General features: G+C 38.0%; 1 protein-coding gene across 1 annotated transcript; it reads right to left on the bottom strand.

The window, feature by feature from the left end:
- Positions 1-14,032: 14,032 nt before the first annotated feature.
- On the bottom strand, positions 14,033-14,517 carry LOC148101440 (leukocyte cysteine proteinase inhibitor 1-like). Its single transcript, XM_087845509.1, has 2 exons — positions 14,416-14,517; positions 14,033-14,311 (listed from the first exon to the last, which is right to left on the bottom strand). The coding sequence occupies exons 1-2, from the start codon at positions 14,488-14,490 to the stop codon at positions 14,033-14,035; spliced, it is 354 nt and encodes a 117-aa protein (XP_087701635.1). The 5' UTR covers positions 14,491-14,517.
- Positions 14,518-15,330: the final 813 nt, after the last annotated feature.

Genomic DNA, 15,330 nt, shown 5'->3' with positions numbered 1-15,330 from the left:
CGTGCAGGAGCCCATTTTTAGAGACAATCACTCCTGTGTTATAATGTTCATTGAAGTTTATCAGGTGAGATGACCAATAGATGATAAGAAATATACTCTTACTAACTATTAGAGTTGAAAAGTACTTTGCTAAGCAAAATTAAATGAGGTTAGGCTGCAACTTGAAACGTTTACATAAAAGATTCAGTTGGTGATGCATGAAAGAAAAATAATTTTCTTCTACAAATCTATTGGAAAATTCTGATTGTAAGAAATGAAAAATATTCAAAGAGTGAAACTGTTGGAAAAGTGAAGGTTTTGTGCAGCTGGGTGTTGCAGCCCCTTTAGAGGAAAATGTAAACTTGGTTTAACGAGGTTAAAAACAGAAACTGGGATGATCCAGACACATTTATTGTTTCTTTAATCCCCACAATAGTTTGAGTTTGTGCTAAAATGTCTTAAAAAGCTGTTTTGAGTGATAAGTTAGGCTTTTAATGTGTTAAACTTGCATTAGATAAGACAATGTACCACTGAACACAGGAGGGATTATTGCTGAAAATGGGACTCTGAACACCTCTGTAGATATTCTATTAAAAATCATTCATGATTTGTGATCAGTGTTAATATTAAGCATTTATATGATTATTTATGCTTTTGATTAATTGCTGTGATTCAATCTGAAACCAAATTTGAGTCTATTCAGAAAACAAGACATTTCTAATTCACCTCAGACCTTTGAGCTGTGGTCTACATTGTAATTATTGATTAGAGCAGATGATATGAGACCATCGGGAGAGACTGTTAAAAAGTTATGAGCTGTCTTGATGCAGAGAAAGTGGAGTTTGTCATCCTTGAATGATGGGATTCAAGGATTGAATGATGCTCTGCCTCTGTGCTCAAGTTCAGACATAGGCTTTAAGCAACCATGAGCCACTGATACGCGTGATAGATTAATCAGCATGTATCAAGTGGGCTTGTTAAACAGCTCTGATAGGAGAAAGTCAATGAGCACGCAATAAAGTGGACTTGTTAGGGCCAGTTTGCCATCAGCCTTGCTAAAGTTGAACTTCATTTGTATTTAAAGACACACTTTAAAGAAAATTCGTATTTGAAACTGGTGATAAAATCCAGGTCAGATACAGTTACATACAAACATACAGTACACACTGCTGCTCAAAGGTCAGAGGTCAGTTAGAAAAGTCCCTGATTTTAATAAAAAATTGGCTTTAATGTAATATCACATGAAGGTTATCAGTAATGTTTTCACAGCTTTAATCAAATCATTCATCATCCATAAGTTGTGATGGAAAAATGTCTGCAAGCGTGCAGGAGCCCATTTTTAGAGACAATCACTCCTGTGTTATAATGTTCATTGAAGTTTATCAGGTGAGATGAACAATAGATGATAAGAAATATACTCTTACTAATTATTAGAGTTGAAAAGTACTTTGCTAAGCAAAATTCAATGAGGTTAGGCTGCAACTTGAAATGTTTACATAAAAGGTTCAGTTGGTGATGCATGAAAGAAAAATAATTTTCTTCTACAAATCTATTGGAAAATTCTGATTGTAAGAAATGAAAAATATTCAAAGAGTGAAACTGTTGGAAAAGTGAAGGTTTTGTTCAGCTGGGTGTTGCAGCCTCTTTAGAGGAAAATGGAAACTTGGTTTAACGAGGTTAAAAACAGAAACTGGGATGATCCAGACACATTTATTGTTTCTTTAATCCCCACAATAGTTTGAGTTTGTACTAAAATGTCTTAAAAAGCTGTTTTGAGTGATAAGTTAGGCTTTTAATGTGTTAAACTTGCATTAGATAAGACAATGTACCACTGAACACAGGAGGGATTATTGCTGAAAATGGGTCTCTGAACACCTCTGTAGATATTCTATTAAAAATCATTCATGATTTGTGATCAGTGTTAATATTAAGCATTTATATGATTATTTACGCTTTTGATTAATTGCTGTGATTCAATCTGAAACCAAATTTGAGTCTATTCAGAAAACAAGACATTTCTAATTCACCTCAAACCTTTGAGCTGTGGTCTACATTGTAATTATTGATTAGAGCAGATGATATGAGACCATCAGGAGAGACTGTTAAAAAGTTATGAGCTGTCTTGATGCAGAGAAAGTGGAGTTTGTCATCCTTGAATGATGGGATTCAAGGATTGAATGATGCTCTGCCTCTGTGCTCAAGTTCAGACATAGGCTTTAAGCAACCATGAGCCACTGATACGCGTGATAGATTAATCAGCATGTATCAAGTGGGCTTGTTAAACAGCTCTGATAGGAGAAAGTCAATGAGCACGCAATAAAGTGGACTTGTTAGGGCCAGTTTACCATCAGCCTTGCTAAAGTTGAACTTCATTTGTATTTAAAGACACACTTTAAAGAAAATTCGTATTTGAAACTGGTGATAAAATCCAGGTCAGATACAGTTACATACAAACATACAGTACACACTGCTGCTCAAAGGTCAGAGGTCAGTTAGAAAAGTTCCTGATTTTAATAGAAAATTAGCTTTAATGTAATATCACATGAAGGTTATCAGTAATGTTTTCACAGCTTTAATCAAATCATTCATCATCCATAAGTTGTGATGGAAAAATGTCTGCAAGCGTGCAGGAGCCCATTTTTAGAGACAATCACTCCTGTGTTATAATGTTCATTGAAGTTTATCAGGTGAGATGACCAATAGATGATAAGAAATATACTCTTACTAATTATTAGAGTTGAAAAGTACTTTGCTAAGCAAAATTAAATGAGGTTAGGCTGCAACTTGAAACATTTACATAAAAGGTTCAGTTGGTGATGCATGAAAGAAAAATAATTTTCTTCTACAAATCTATTGGAAAATTCTGATTGTAAGAAATGAAAAATATTCAAAGAGTGAAACTGTTGGAAAAGTGAAGGTTTTGTGCAGCTGGGTGTTGCAGCCCCTTTAGAGGAAAATGTAAACTTGGTTTAACGAGGTTAAAAACAGAAACTGGGATGATCCAGACACATGTATTGTTTCTTTAATCCCCACAATAGTTTGAGTTTGTGCTAAAATGTCTTATAAGCTGTTTTGAGTGATAAGTTAGGCTTTTAATGTGTTAAACTTGCATTAGATAAGACAATGTACCACTGAACACAGGAGGGATTATTGCTGAAAATGGGTCTCTGAACACCTCTGTAGATATTCTATTAAAAATCATTCATGATTTGTGATCAGTGTTAATATTAAGTATTTATATGATTATTTACACTTTTGATTAATTGCTGTGATTCAATCTGAAACCAAATTTGAGTCTATTCAGAAAACAAGACATTTCTAATTCACCTCAGACCTTTGAGCTGTGGTCTACATTGTAATTATAGTGTATGGTTATTGATTAGAGCAGATGATATGAGACCATCAGGAGAGACTGTTAAAAAGTTATGAGCTGTCTTGATGCAGAGAAAGTGGAGTTTGTCATCCTTGAATGATGGGATTCAAGGATTGAATGATGCTCTGCCTCTGTGCTCAAGTTCAGACATAGGCTTTAAGCAACCATGAGCCACTGATACGCGTGATAGATTAATCAGCATGTATCAAGTGGGCTTGTTAAACAGCTCTGATAGGAGAAAGTCAATGAGCACGCAATAAAGTGGACTTGTTAGGGCCAGTTTACCATCAGCCTTGCTAAAGTTGAACTTCATTTTTATTTAAAGACACACTTTAAAGAAAATTCGTATTTGAAACTGGTGATAAAATCCAGGTCAGATACAGTTACATACAAACATACACACTGCTGCTCAAAGGTCAGAGGTCAGTTAGAAAAGTCCCTGATTTTAATAACAAATTGGCTTTAATGTAATATCACATGAAGGTTATCAGTAATGTTTTCACAGCTTTAATCAAATCATTCATCATCCATAAGTTGTGATGGAAAAATGTCTGCAAGCGTGCAGGAGCCCATTTTTAGAGACAATCACTCCTGTGTTATAATGTTCATTGAAGTTTATCAGGTGAGATGACCAATAGATGATAAGAAATATACTCTTACTAATTATTAGAGTTGAAAAGTACTTTGCTAAGCAAAATTAAATGAGGTTAGGCTGCAACTTGAAACGTTTACATAAAAGGTTCAGTTGGTGATGCATGAAAGAAAAATAATTTTCTTCTACAAATCTATTGGAAAATTCTGATTGTAAGAAATGAAAAATATTCAAAGAGTGAAACTGTTGGAAAGGTGAAGGTTATGTGCAGCTGGGTGTTGCAGCCTCTTTAGAGGAAAATGTAAACTTGGTTTAACGAGGTTAAAAACAGAAACTGGGATGATCCAGACACATTTATTGTTTCTTTAATCCCCACAATAGTTTGAGTTTGTGCTAAAATGTCTTAAAAAGCTGTTTTGAGTGATAAGTTAGGCTTTTAATGTGTTAAACTTGCATTAGATAAGACAATGTACCACTGAACACAGGAGGGATTATTGCTGAAAATGGGTCTCTGAACACCTCTGTAGATATTCTATTAAAAATCATTCATGATTTGTGATCAGTGTTAATATTAAGCATTTATATGATTATTTCGATTAATTGTTGTGATTCAATCTGAAACCAAATTTGAGTCTATTCAGAAAACAAGAGATTTCTAATTCACCTCAGACCTTTGAGCTGTGGTCTACATTGTAATTATTGATTAGAGCAGATGATATGAGACCACCAGGAGAGACTGTTAAAAAGTTATGAGCTGTCTTGATGCAGAGAAAGTGGAGTTTGTCATCCTTGAATGATGGGATTCAAGGATTGAATGATGCTCTGCCTCTGTGCTCAATTTCAGATATAGGCTTTAAGCAACCATGAGCCACTGATACGCGTGATAGATTAATCAGCATGTATCAAGTGGGCTTGTTAAACAGCTCTGATAGGAGAAAGTCAATGAGCACGCAATAAAGTGGACTTGTTAGGGCCAGTTTACCATCAGCCTTGCTAAAGTTGAACTTCATTTGTATTTAAAGACACACTTTAAAGAAAATTCGTATTTGAAACTGGTGATAAAATCCAGGTCAGATACAGTTACATACAAACATACAGTACACACTGCTGCTCAAAGGTTGGAGGTCAGTTAGAAAAGTCCCTGATTTTAATAAAAAATTGGCTTTAATGTAATATCACATGAAGGTTATCAGTAATGTTTTCACAGCTTTAATCAAATCATTCATCATCCATAAGTTGTGATGGAAAAATGTCTGCAAGCGTGCAGGAGCCCATTTTTAGAGACAATCACTCCTGTGTTATAATGTTCATTGAAGTTTATCAGGTGAGATGACCAATAGATGATAAGAAATATACTCTTACTAATTATTAGAGTTGAAAAGTACTTTGCTAAGCAAAATTAAATGAGGGTAGGCTGCAACTTGAAACGTTTACATAAAAGGTTCAGTTGGTGATGCATGAAAGAAAAATAATTTTCTTCTACAAATCTATTGGAAAATTCTGATTGTAAGAAATGAAAAATATTCAAAGAGTGAAACTGTTGGAAAAGTGAAGGTTTTGTGCAGCTGGGTGTTGCAGCCCCTTTAGAGGAAAATGTAAACTTGGTTTAACGAGGTTAAAAACAGAAACTGGGATGATCCAGACACATGTATTGTTTCTTTAATCCCCACAATAGTTTGAGTTTGTGCTAAAATGTCTTATAAGCTGTTTTGAGTGATAAGTTAGGCTTTTAATGTGTTAAACTTGCATTAGATAAGACAATGTACCACTGAACACAGGAGGGATTATTGCTGAAAATGGGTCTCTGAACACCTCTGTAGATATTCTATTAAGAATCATTCATGATTTGTGATCAGTGTTAATATTAAGCATTTATATGATTTTTTACGCTTTTGATTAATAGCTGTGATTCAATCTGAAACCAAGTTTGAGTCTATTCAGAAAACAAGACATTTCTAAATCACCTCAGACCTTTGAGCTGTGGTCTACATTGTAATTATTGATTAGAGCAGATGATATGAGACCATCAGGAGAGACTGTTAAAAAGTTATGAGCTGTCTTGATGCAGAGAAAGTGGAGTTTGTCATCCTTGAATGATGGGATTCAAGGATTGAATGATGCTCTGCCTCTGTGCTCAAGTTCAGACATAGGCTTTAAGCAACCATGAGCCACTGATACGCGTGATAGATTAATCAGCATGTATCAAGTGGGCTTGTTAAAAAGCTCTGATAGGAGAAAGTCAATGAGCACGCAATAAAGTGGACTTGTTAGGGCCAGTTTACCATCAGCCTTGCTAAAGTTGAACTTCATTTGCATTTAAAGACAGACTTTAAAGAAAATTTGTATTTGAAACTGGTGATAAAATCCAGGTCAGATACAGTTACATACAAACATACAGTACACACTGCTGCTCAAAGGTCAGAGGTCAGTTAGAAAAGTCCCTGATTTTAATAACAAATTGGCTTTAATGTAATATCACATGAAGGTTATCAGTAATGTTTTCACAGCTTTAATCAAATCATTCATCATCCATAAGTTGTGATGGAAAAATGTCTGCAAGCGTGCAGGAGCCCATTTTTAGAGACAATCACTCCTGTGTTATAATGTTCATTGAAGTTTATCAGGTGAGATGACCAATAGATGATAAGAAATATACTCTTACTAATTATTAGAGTTGAAAAGTACTTTGCTAAGAAAAATTCAATGAGGTTAGGCTGCAACTTGAAATGTTTACATAAAAGGTTCAGTTGGTGATGCATGAAAGAAAAATAATTTTCTTCTACAAATCTATTGGAAAATTCTGATTATAAGAAATAAAAAATATTCAAAGAGTGAAACTGTTAGAAAAGTGAAGGTTTTGTGCAGCTGGGTGTTGCAGCCCCTTTAGAGGAAAATGTAAACTTGGTTTAACGAGGTTAAAAACAGAAACTGGGATGATCCAGACACATTTATTCTTTCTTTAATCCCCACAATAGTTTGAGTTTGTGCTAAAATGTCTTAAAAAGCTGTTTTGAGTGATAAGTTAGGCTTTAATGTGTTTAACTTAGAATAGAATAGAATAGAATAGAATAGATTAGAATAGAATTCAACTTTATTGTCATTGCACATGCACAGGTACAGGGCAACGAAATGCAGTTTGCATCCATCCAGAAGTGCTTTAGCCATGATATAGATATATTACAATATATATTAGCAATAATATAGATATGTAAATATATTACAGAAATGGGTCTATTATGGTATGTTATAATGTACACAGTATGAAGTATGTTATGAACATTCTATAAGTATGTACAGGCTGTAGTGAGTAGAAGCTATGTACAGGCTATGAACAGGATATAAATATGAAATAAAAAACTATACAGAAATCTGAGATATACAGTTATACAGAATTGTGAACTATGCAAGTTATAAATAGTTGTAGGATTAAAAATTATCGTATGTACAGAATGATTATTTACACAGAACTATACAGTAGTGCAGTTAAGATGAGTGAGATATGTGGATAATTTCTACAGAGGCTATATAAAGTGCTAGTGGTTGTGAGTGGTGGTTCAGTCCATGTTATTTTTGTGTGTTTGAGGGTACAGTTGTCCATTGTGTGTGTGTGTAGATGGTTGTGGGTTTGTGTATGTTCAGTCCATGTGTTAACGTGGGTTAGATGTCAGGAGGCAGAGTTCAGGAGTCTGACAGCTGTGGGGAAGAAGCTGTTCCGGTACCTGGTGGTCTTAGTCCGGAGGCTCCTGTAGCGCCTCCCAGAGGGCAGGAGGGTGAAGAGTCCATGTGATGGGTGACTGGGGTCTTTGATGATTTTCCCAGCCCTTTTCAGACACCGCTTCCTGTAGATGTCCTTTATGGCAGGAAGTGGTGCTCCAGCAATGCGCTGGGCAGTTTTCACAACCCTCCCCAACGCATTCCGGTCCGAGGCGGAGCAGTTCCCGTACCAGACTGTTATACAGTTGGTCAGGATGCTCTCGATTGTGCAGCAATAGAAGTTTACCAGGATGTCTGAGGACAGGTGGTTCTTCCTCAGAGTCCTCAAGAAGAAGAGGCGCTGGTGAGCCTTCTTGACCATTTTGGAGCAGTTGGTCGTCCAGATGAGATCCTTGGAGATGTGAACTCCCAGGAACTTGAAGCTGCTCACACGCTCCACAGGCGTCCTCTTAATGTAGATGGGTGGATGTGGGTCAGCATTCCTCCTGTAGTCCACGATGAGCTCTTTGGTCTTCTCAGTGTTGAGCAGCAGGTTGTTTCTGTCGCACCACTCAGCCAGACGATCTACCTCCTCCCTGTAGGCGGCCTCATCGTTGTCACTGATGAGGCCAATCACCGTGGTGTCATCTGCAAACTTAATGATGGTGTTGGAACCATCAGCAGGTCTGCAGTCGTGGGTGAAGAGGGAGTAGAGGAAAGGGCTCATCACACAGCCTTGTGGTACACCGGTGTTCATTGTGATTGTAGATGAGCAGCGGTTATCCAGCCGGACATGTTGGGGGCGGTTGGTCAGGAAGTCTAGTAACCATTTGCAGATGAGGGAACTGATGCCCAGGTCTGTCAGTTTCCTGATGAGTTGTGAGGGGTGGATTGTATTGAATGCTGAACTGAAGTCTATAAACAGGATTCTGGCGTATGTGTTGTTGTTGTCGAGGTGTGAGAGGACAGAGTGCAGTGCGATGGAGACTGCATCCTCTGTGCTCCTGTTCTGGCGGTATGCAAATTGGTGGGGGTCCAGGGTGGGGGGGAGACAGGATTTGAAGTGTGCTAGGACCAGCTGCTCTAAGCACTTAGTGATGATGGGGGTAAGTGCTACTGGGTGGTAGTCATTGAGGCTAGATGGGTTGGAGTTTTTGGGTATCGGGACGATGGAGGTGGATTTGAAGCAGGCCGGTACCAAAGCATGGGCCAAGGACAGATTGAATATGTCTGTGAGCACTCCTGCAAGCTCCCCACAACACGCTCTGAGAACACGCCCGGGGATGCCATCAGGACCTGTAGCCTTGTGGACATTGATCCTGCTCAGGACCACTCCAACATCGGTGGGGGAGAGAGTCAGAGGTTGGTGGTCTGGCGTCATGTCTGTTTTGGTTGTGGTTGTGGGGTTCCCTCGCTCAAAACTTGCATTAAATAAGACAATGTACCACTGAACACAGGAGGGATTATTGCTGAAAATGGTTCTCTGAACACCTCTGAAGATATTCTATTAAAAATCATTCATGATTTGTGATCAGTGTTAATATTAAGCATTTATATGATTATTTACGCTTTTGATTAATTGCTGTGATTAACTCTGAAACCAAATTTGAGCCTATTCAGAACGAACACAAGACATTTCTAATTCACCTCAGACCATTGAGCTGTGGTCTACATTGTAATGATAGTGTATGGTTATTGATTAGAGCAGATGATATGAGACCATCAGGAGAGACTGTTAAAAAGTTATGAGCTGTCTTGATGCAGAGAAAGTGGAGTTTGTCATCCTTGAATGATGGGATTCAAGGATTGAATGATGCTCTGCCTCTGTGCTCAAGTTCAGACATAGGCTTTAAGCAACCATGAGCCACTGATACGCGTGATAGATTAATCAGCATGTATCAAGTGGGCTTGTTAAACAGCTCTGATAGGAGAAAGTCAATGAGAACGCAATAAAGTGGACTTGTTAGGGCCAGTTTACCATCAGCCTTGCTAAAGTTGAACTTCATTTGTATTTAAAGACACACTTTAATGAAAATACTTATTTGAAACTGGTGATAAAATCCAGGTCAGATACAGTTACATACAAACATACACACTGCTGCTCAAAGGTTGGAGGTCAGTTAGAAAAGTCCCTGATTTTAATAAAAAATTGGCTTTAATGTAATATCACATGAAGGTTATCAGTAATGTTTTCACAGCTTTAATCAAATCATTCATCATCCATAAGTTGTGATGGAAAAATGTCTGCAAGTGTGCAGGAGCCCATTTTTAGAGACAATCACTCCTGTGTTATAATGTTCATGGAAGTTTATCAGGTGAGATGACCAATAGATGATAAGAAATATACTCTTACTAATTATTAGAGTTGAAAAGTACTTTGATAAGCAAAATTAAATGAATTTAGGTTGGAACTTAAACTTTTAATATAAAAGTTTCAGTTGGTGATGTATTTGAGTTTCACACATTAGAAATCTGTGTTTATCATTTTTTTTGGTTTTATTCTGAGTTTAGTGTTTATTTGTGAGTTTTTTTTTTATTTGCACTATTTTACTCTGTTTGTATCACATATTTTTAGTCTTTCATTTTTTACATTGTTTTAATCCACTGTGGATTGGCTGGGCATGGGACAAATGAGCTGATAGTGATCACCTGCTGAGGCATGTGTGTGTCCAGTGGTGTCCGTTCAGCTTTTTAAAGGTCATATTAAAAGGAAGCAAGCTGAGCACTGGAAGGAGAGAGGCCCTAGATTGGAAGAGGAACGCATGAAGGCCAGGTGGAAAAGAGGGAGCCGCTGTGTGATTGTGGGAGTGCGACGCCTCATCTGGAGACCCGTCAGCGTGATGTGGTCACCCAGTCCCAACAGCAGGAATGGCGACAGTAGGAGACAACGCGTGTGATTGACATCAGGGCAGATGTATACCACTGCCTGCATTTGTGAGTATTATCTCAAATCTTAAATATGTAAGACTGCGTTCTTCCATTTGCGCAACATCTCTAAAATTAGAAATATCCTGTCTCAGAGTGACGCTGAAAAGCTAGTTCATGCATTTATTACTTCCAGGCTGGACTACTGCAATTCATTATTATCAGGATGTCCAAAAAACTCACTGAAAAGCCTTCAGCTAATCCAAAATGCTGCAGCAAGAGTACTGACAGGGACTAGAAAGAGAGAGCATATTTCTCCTGTTTTGGCTTCCCTTCATTGTCTTCCTGTTAAATCCAGAATTGAATTCAAAATCCTGCTCCTCACATACAAGGTCTTAAATAATCAGGCCCCATCTTATCTTAATGACCTTGTAGTACCATATCACCCTATTAGAGCACTTCGCTCCCGCTCTGCAGGCCTACTTGTTGTTCCTAGAGTATTTAAAAGTAGAATGGGAGGGAGAGCCTTCAGTTTTCAGGCCCCTCTTCTGTGGAACCAGCTTCCAGTTTGGATTCGGGAGACAGACACTATCTCTACTTTTAAGATTAGGCTTAAAACTTTCCTTTTTGCTAAAGCATATAGTTAGGGCTGGACCAGGTGACCCTGAATCCTCCCTTAGTTATGCTGCAATAGATGTAGGCTGCCGGGGGATTCCCATGATGCATTGAGTTTTTCCTTTCCAGTCACCTTTCTCGCTCACTATGTATTAACAGACCTCTCTGTATTGAATCATATCTGTTATTAACCTCTGTCTCTCTTCCACAGCATGTCTTTTATCCTGTCTTCCTTCTCTCACCCCAACCGGTCGCAGCGGATGGCCGCCCCTCCCTGAGCCTGGTTCTGCCGGAGGTTTCTTCCTGTTAAAAGGGAGTTTTTCCTTCCCACTGTTGCCAAAGTGCTTGCTCATAGGGGGTCATATGATTGTTGGGTTTTTCTCTGTATCTATGAAGCGCCTTGAGGCGACTTTTGTTGTGATTTGGCGCTATATAAATAAAATTGAATTGAATTGAATTGAATCTCACTGTTGTTCACTGGGTGCAGCCGTGTTGGGAGAGGGTCGCCATGGCTATAAGCCAGGGCAGCTTCCGGGATGATGGTTCTGGCTCCTATTTGTTTTAACTTACAGGTGATGGCATGAGGGGAGCCGCGGTGGTATCGAGCGACGGACTCCAATGCAGAATGCGAACTGGGCTGGGATGTGATGGGCCCAGTGGACGGACGAGACTGGGACAGGAGGCTCCTCGTCTGCCTGGCACGAGGCTGGCGCGGAGCCTGCTCAGCAAGAGGAATTTCTGTCCAGCTCAAGAACACACAAGGAATATTCATCCTGTGTTGTGGGACTGGGTGGGATTTCTGTGCATGAAGAGAACTGTATTTTTACCAGTTTTAGAATAATCTTATCTAGTCTCGGTGGGAATTTTAGCATATTGAGAAAAATGTTGTTGTGAATTGGCTTGATTTAAATCAAATTGAACTGCATTCAATTAAAACCAAATATAACTTGTAATCAAATCTATTCAAATGTAAAGTCATCTCACTCAATTTGGACAACTAGCACTGAAAAATACACTGACATCCTCTGTTTCCCAATTAGCAGATCAGAGTTTGCTGTTTTATTTGTCACTCAATACTTGAATGGTTTTATCCTGTTTATAAATAAACATTTAAAAATGACATTGCTTCATTGTATGATTAATTCTTTGTCTGTGTTAGTCCTTTAAATGTTGTTCCTCCATAATTATTCTGGAGCCTTTACAGTGTTCAGCGACTGCTGTGATTTGGTGCTACATACATAAACTTGAAGTGAATGAATCCACCTGTTCACAGGAGATCACAGGAAGATGACACCAAACATCAGAAGATGTTATCGTGCGACACAGTAAAAGGGTGGTTTCTTGGGATTAAAAGCACATAATAAACTACAGCAGAAGCTCACATAAAGCAGGAAATAAGCAGGCAGCACTTCATCTGCTAATGCACGTTTTGCACTTTTATTGTTGTCTCATTCACTAACAGTTCAATGGTGCAAGATTACCATACACAGAATTAGGATATCAGCATGACACGTCTATGCTGTACAGCGAATGGATTATAATCATTACAAATACAGTAAACATATTTACATTTTAGTTCAAGCTCCATACAACATAGATATTTACAAAGTATGAAAATGAAACCGGTCTGACAAGTAATAAACAGCGTTAATGACGGGTTTTTTTCTCCTTTTCTTTTGGTGAACAAATCTGAAAGGGGGCGGGGTTAACTGATATTAATTGTCAGAGGGGGAAAATATCATGGCTAGTTTTGTTTGAAAGGCATCAGCGGAAAAACAAACACACACACAGAAAAAAGTGATGAGGTGAAGAAAGACACATCAAGTGTCCTGTCGTTTTAGATGTCACAAGCTACTTTGTATAGTCCTATATCCCTTATATTAGAACAAATTAAAATGAGTTAAAATACACCTTTATTTTGATAGAGTTCAGATGGATGCCAAGCATGACTAATGAGTAGATATCCCCGCCCCCCCCCAAAAAAAAAACAAACAAAAAAAACAAAACAAAACAAAAAACCAACAGACTTCTAATTCACTCAAACCGCTTTCTAATAAAGAGGAAGCACTAATGTAACTCACCTCAGTCGAAGTGCAGGGGGTTACATTTTAGGTCTCCTTCCCCCCCCCTCCTCTGTCTCTTGCATTCAAACCCTCTCTTAGTTCACACTAGAACAGGCTGCCACACCATCATTTGTTTTGTTTTGTTTTGTTTTTTATAATGTCTTTTTTATTAGTTTTTCTGTTTTCACAAATAGTACATAATTACATAACATAACAAAGTGTACAATTTAGAACCAAAAATAAATAAATAAATAAACAAAACAAAAACAAACAGTCTGATAACTAAGCACAGAACAGCAGCTCAGTTCTGTCTAAAAAAAAATTAAAAAATAAATAAATAAATAAAGAGGGAATACAATACAGTACAATACCTGTGGTCCCATTAGTACCACAGGTATTGTGTTGAACACTCAAGAGAATCCTTGTAACATAATATTAGAAACGTCAGGTTCCACATAATTCAAGTATGGACCATCATTTGGTTTAATATGAGTGGAACAACTAAACCGCACAGACTATTTGACCAGTTAGTTGAACCTTTTATTAATATGTGCAAAGAGCTGCAAACTAATATATATACACTGCAAACAATAAATACATAATCCAAAATAAAAACACCTCTGCAAATGAAGTGGAAACGTTTGCTCTGGCGGCGCTTCGCATCAACATGTATATGAGGCACTTTTGAGATTTGATCTGTGCATAGGTGCATCTTTGATGTGCAGCTCAGAGATCCACAATCCAGCACGCTTCTGTTTCTCTGACCGTCAGGCTGGCTGACCCGAGGTCACGTCAGAGCTTTGTTTTTTATCTATATGTAACAGACAGTCGGTTCCTCTCCTTCCACGCATTTCATACGACACAGCAGGCAGACTGCTGGTTGGTTGACCAGAGTATTTTGATGTCTGTCATTAACACATCTCGAGAGGCGTAGGCGTAACGGGTCTGTCCATAAATAGCTTTTCTTTTCGGATTTTTCTTCAGGATGATGTGAAGAACATGTATAATGAATATGACAGTAATATTTACCTTGATGAGATAGTTTGTTCCTGCTACCACCTGACTCCTGTACTTAAGAGCAAGGAATGCCACATATTTCTTATTTGTCCTTTGCTCTGCTTGGCTCTTGACCTTTGTTTGAATAAAATAAAATTTGATATGAATCCAGACTGAAATTCAGAGTGAAGAGTTTTGTGTGTAGAGACTGCAAAAAATTAAAGTAGACTAAAGCTCACCTGATTACAGATCTTCCAGATCTCTGGAGTGGCAGGCATCGTCTCTGTGAATCCTCCACTTAACACTTTAGCCATTCTGAAGGTTTGTTCAAATAAAGAGTTGTGAACGTTTGCCTTTAGGTGTTTCTGATGTGTCAGTACAGGTGGTTCACACACATATTTATACTGTATAACATCCCTGGAAAGGGTGGAGCATTTTAAGACTGAGTCATCAAAATATTTAGGATTTTTTCCCCCCTCAAAACCTTGTTGACTTTGCAAAAAGCTCTGCAACAATTTAGGCCTAATGTATAGAAATATTTCAGAAAATGAAACGTGAAAAATGTTTTTGAAACTTTATAGAAAATAACACTTGTTAAACTCTATTATTCATCAAAGAAAATGTAAAAATCTGATAACACAGCTCCAACTACTGTATAGTCCAGTAAAGTCACACTACTTACATTTAGCAACCGTTTTATTAGGTACACCTGTTCCACTACTTGTCAGAGGAATCAGTCTTTACATCAGCAGCAACTCAAAGGCATGTAGACATGGCCAAGACAGCCTGCTGAAGGTTGAACTGAGCATCAGAATAAGGAAGAAGATGTCTAAGCGTGGCATGGCCATTGATGTCAGAAGCGTGTGAATATTTCAGTCACTGTTGATTTACTAGGATTGTGTGCAGGCTACATTTCGCACAGACTCATCAAAACATTTTACTTAACAGCCTCCATAGTCACCAGATCCCAGTCCAGCAGAGCATCCTTGGGATGTGCGTGGAAGGGAAATTTGGATGAACAGCTGTGACACAAGACTGAGACCATGTATTTCTATTTGTTGCAGGTAAACCTCTTACAGTGTGTTAGTTTAATTGCTCTTTCATACATATTAGAATATACGATTGAAAACATTAATGCAATGCTGGACAGTATT

This window comes from Neolamprologus brichardi, chromosome 9 (genome assembly GCF_056152115.1).
Source record: "Neolamprologus brichardi isolate AB-2024 chromosome 9, ASM5615211v1, whole genome shotgun sequence".
Classification (NCBI taxonomy): domain Eukaryota; kingdom Metazoa; phylum Chordata; class Actinopteri; order Cichliformes; family Cichlidae; genus Neolamprologus; species Neolamprologus brichardi.
This window is presented reverse-complemented; position numbering and strand designations above follow the sequence as displayed.

Excerpts from the sequence above, each read along its gene's own strand:
- LOC148101440 (XM_087845509.1), bottom strand. The coding sequence starts at position 14,490 with ATGGCTAAAGTGTTAAGTGGAGGATTCACAGAGACGATGCCTGCCACT. Across the intron at positions 14,312-14,415 it reads TCTGGAAGATCTGTAATCAG|GTCAAGAGCCAAGCAGAGCA; the intron begins GTGAGCTTTAGT and ends ATTCAAACAAAG.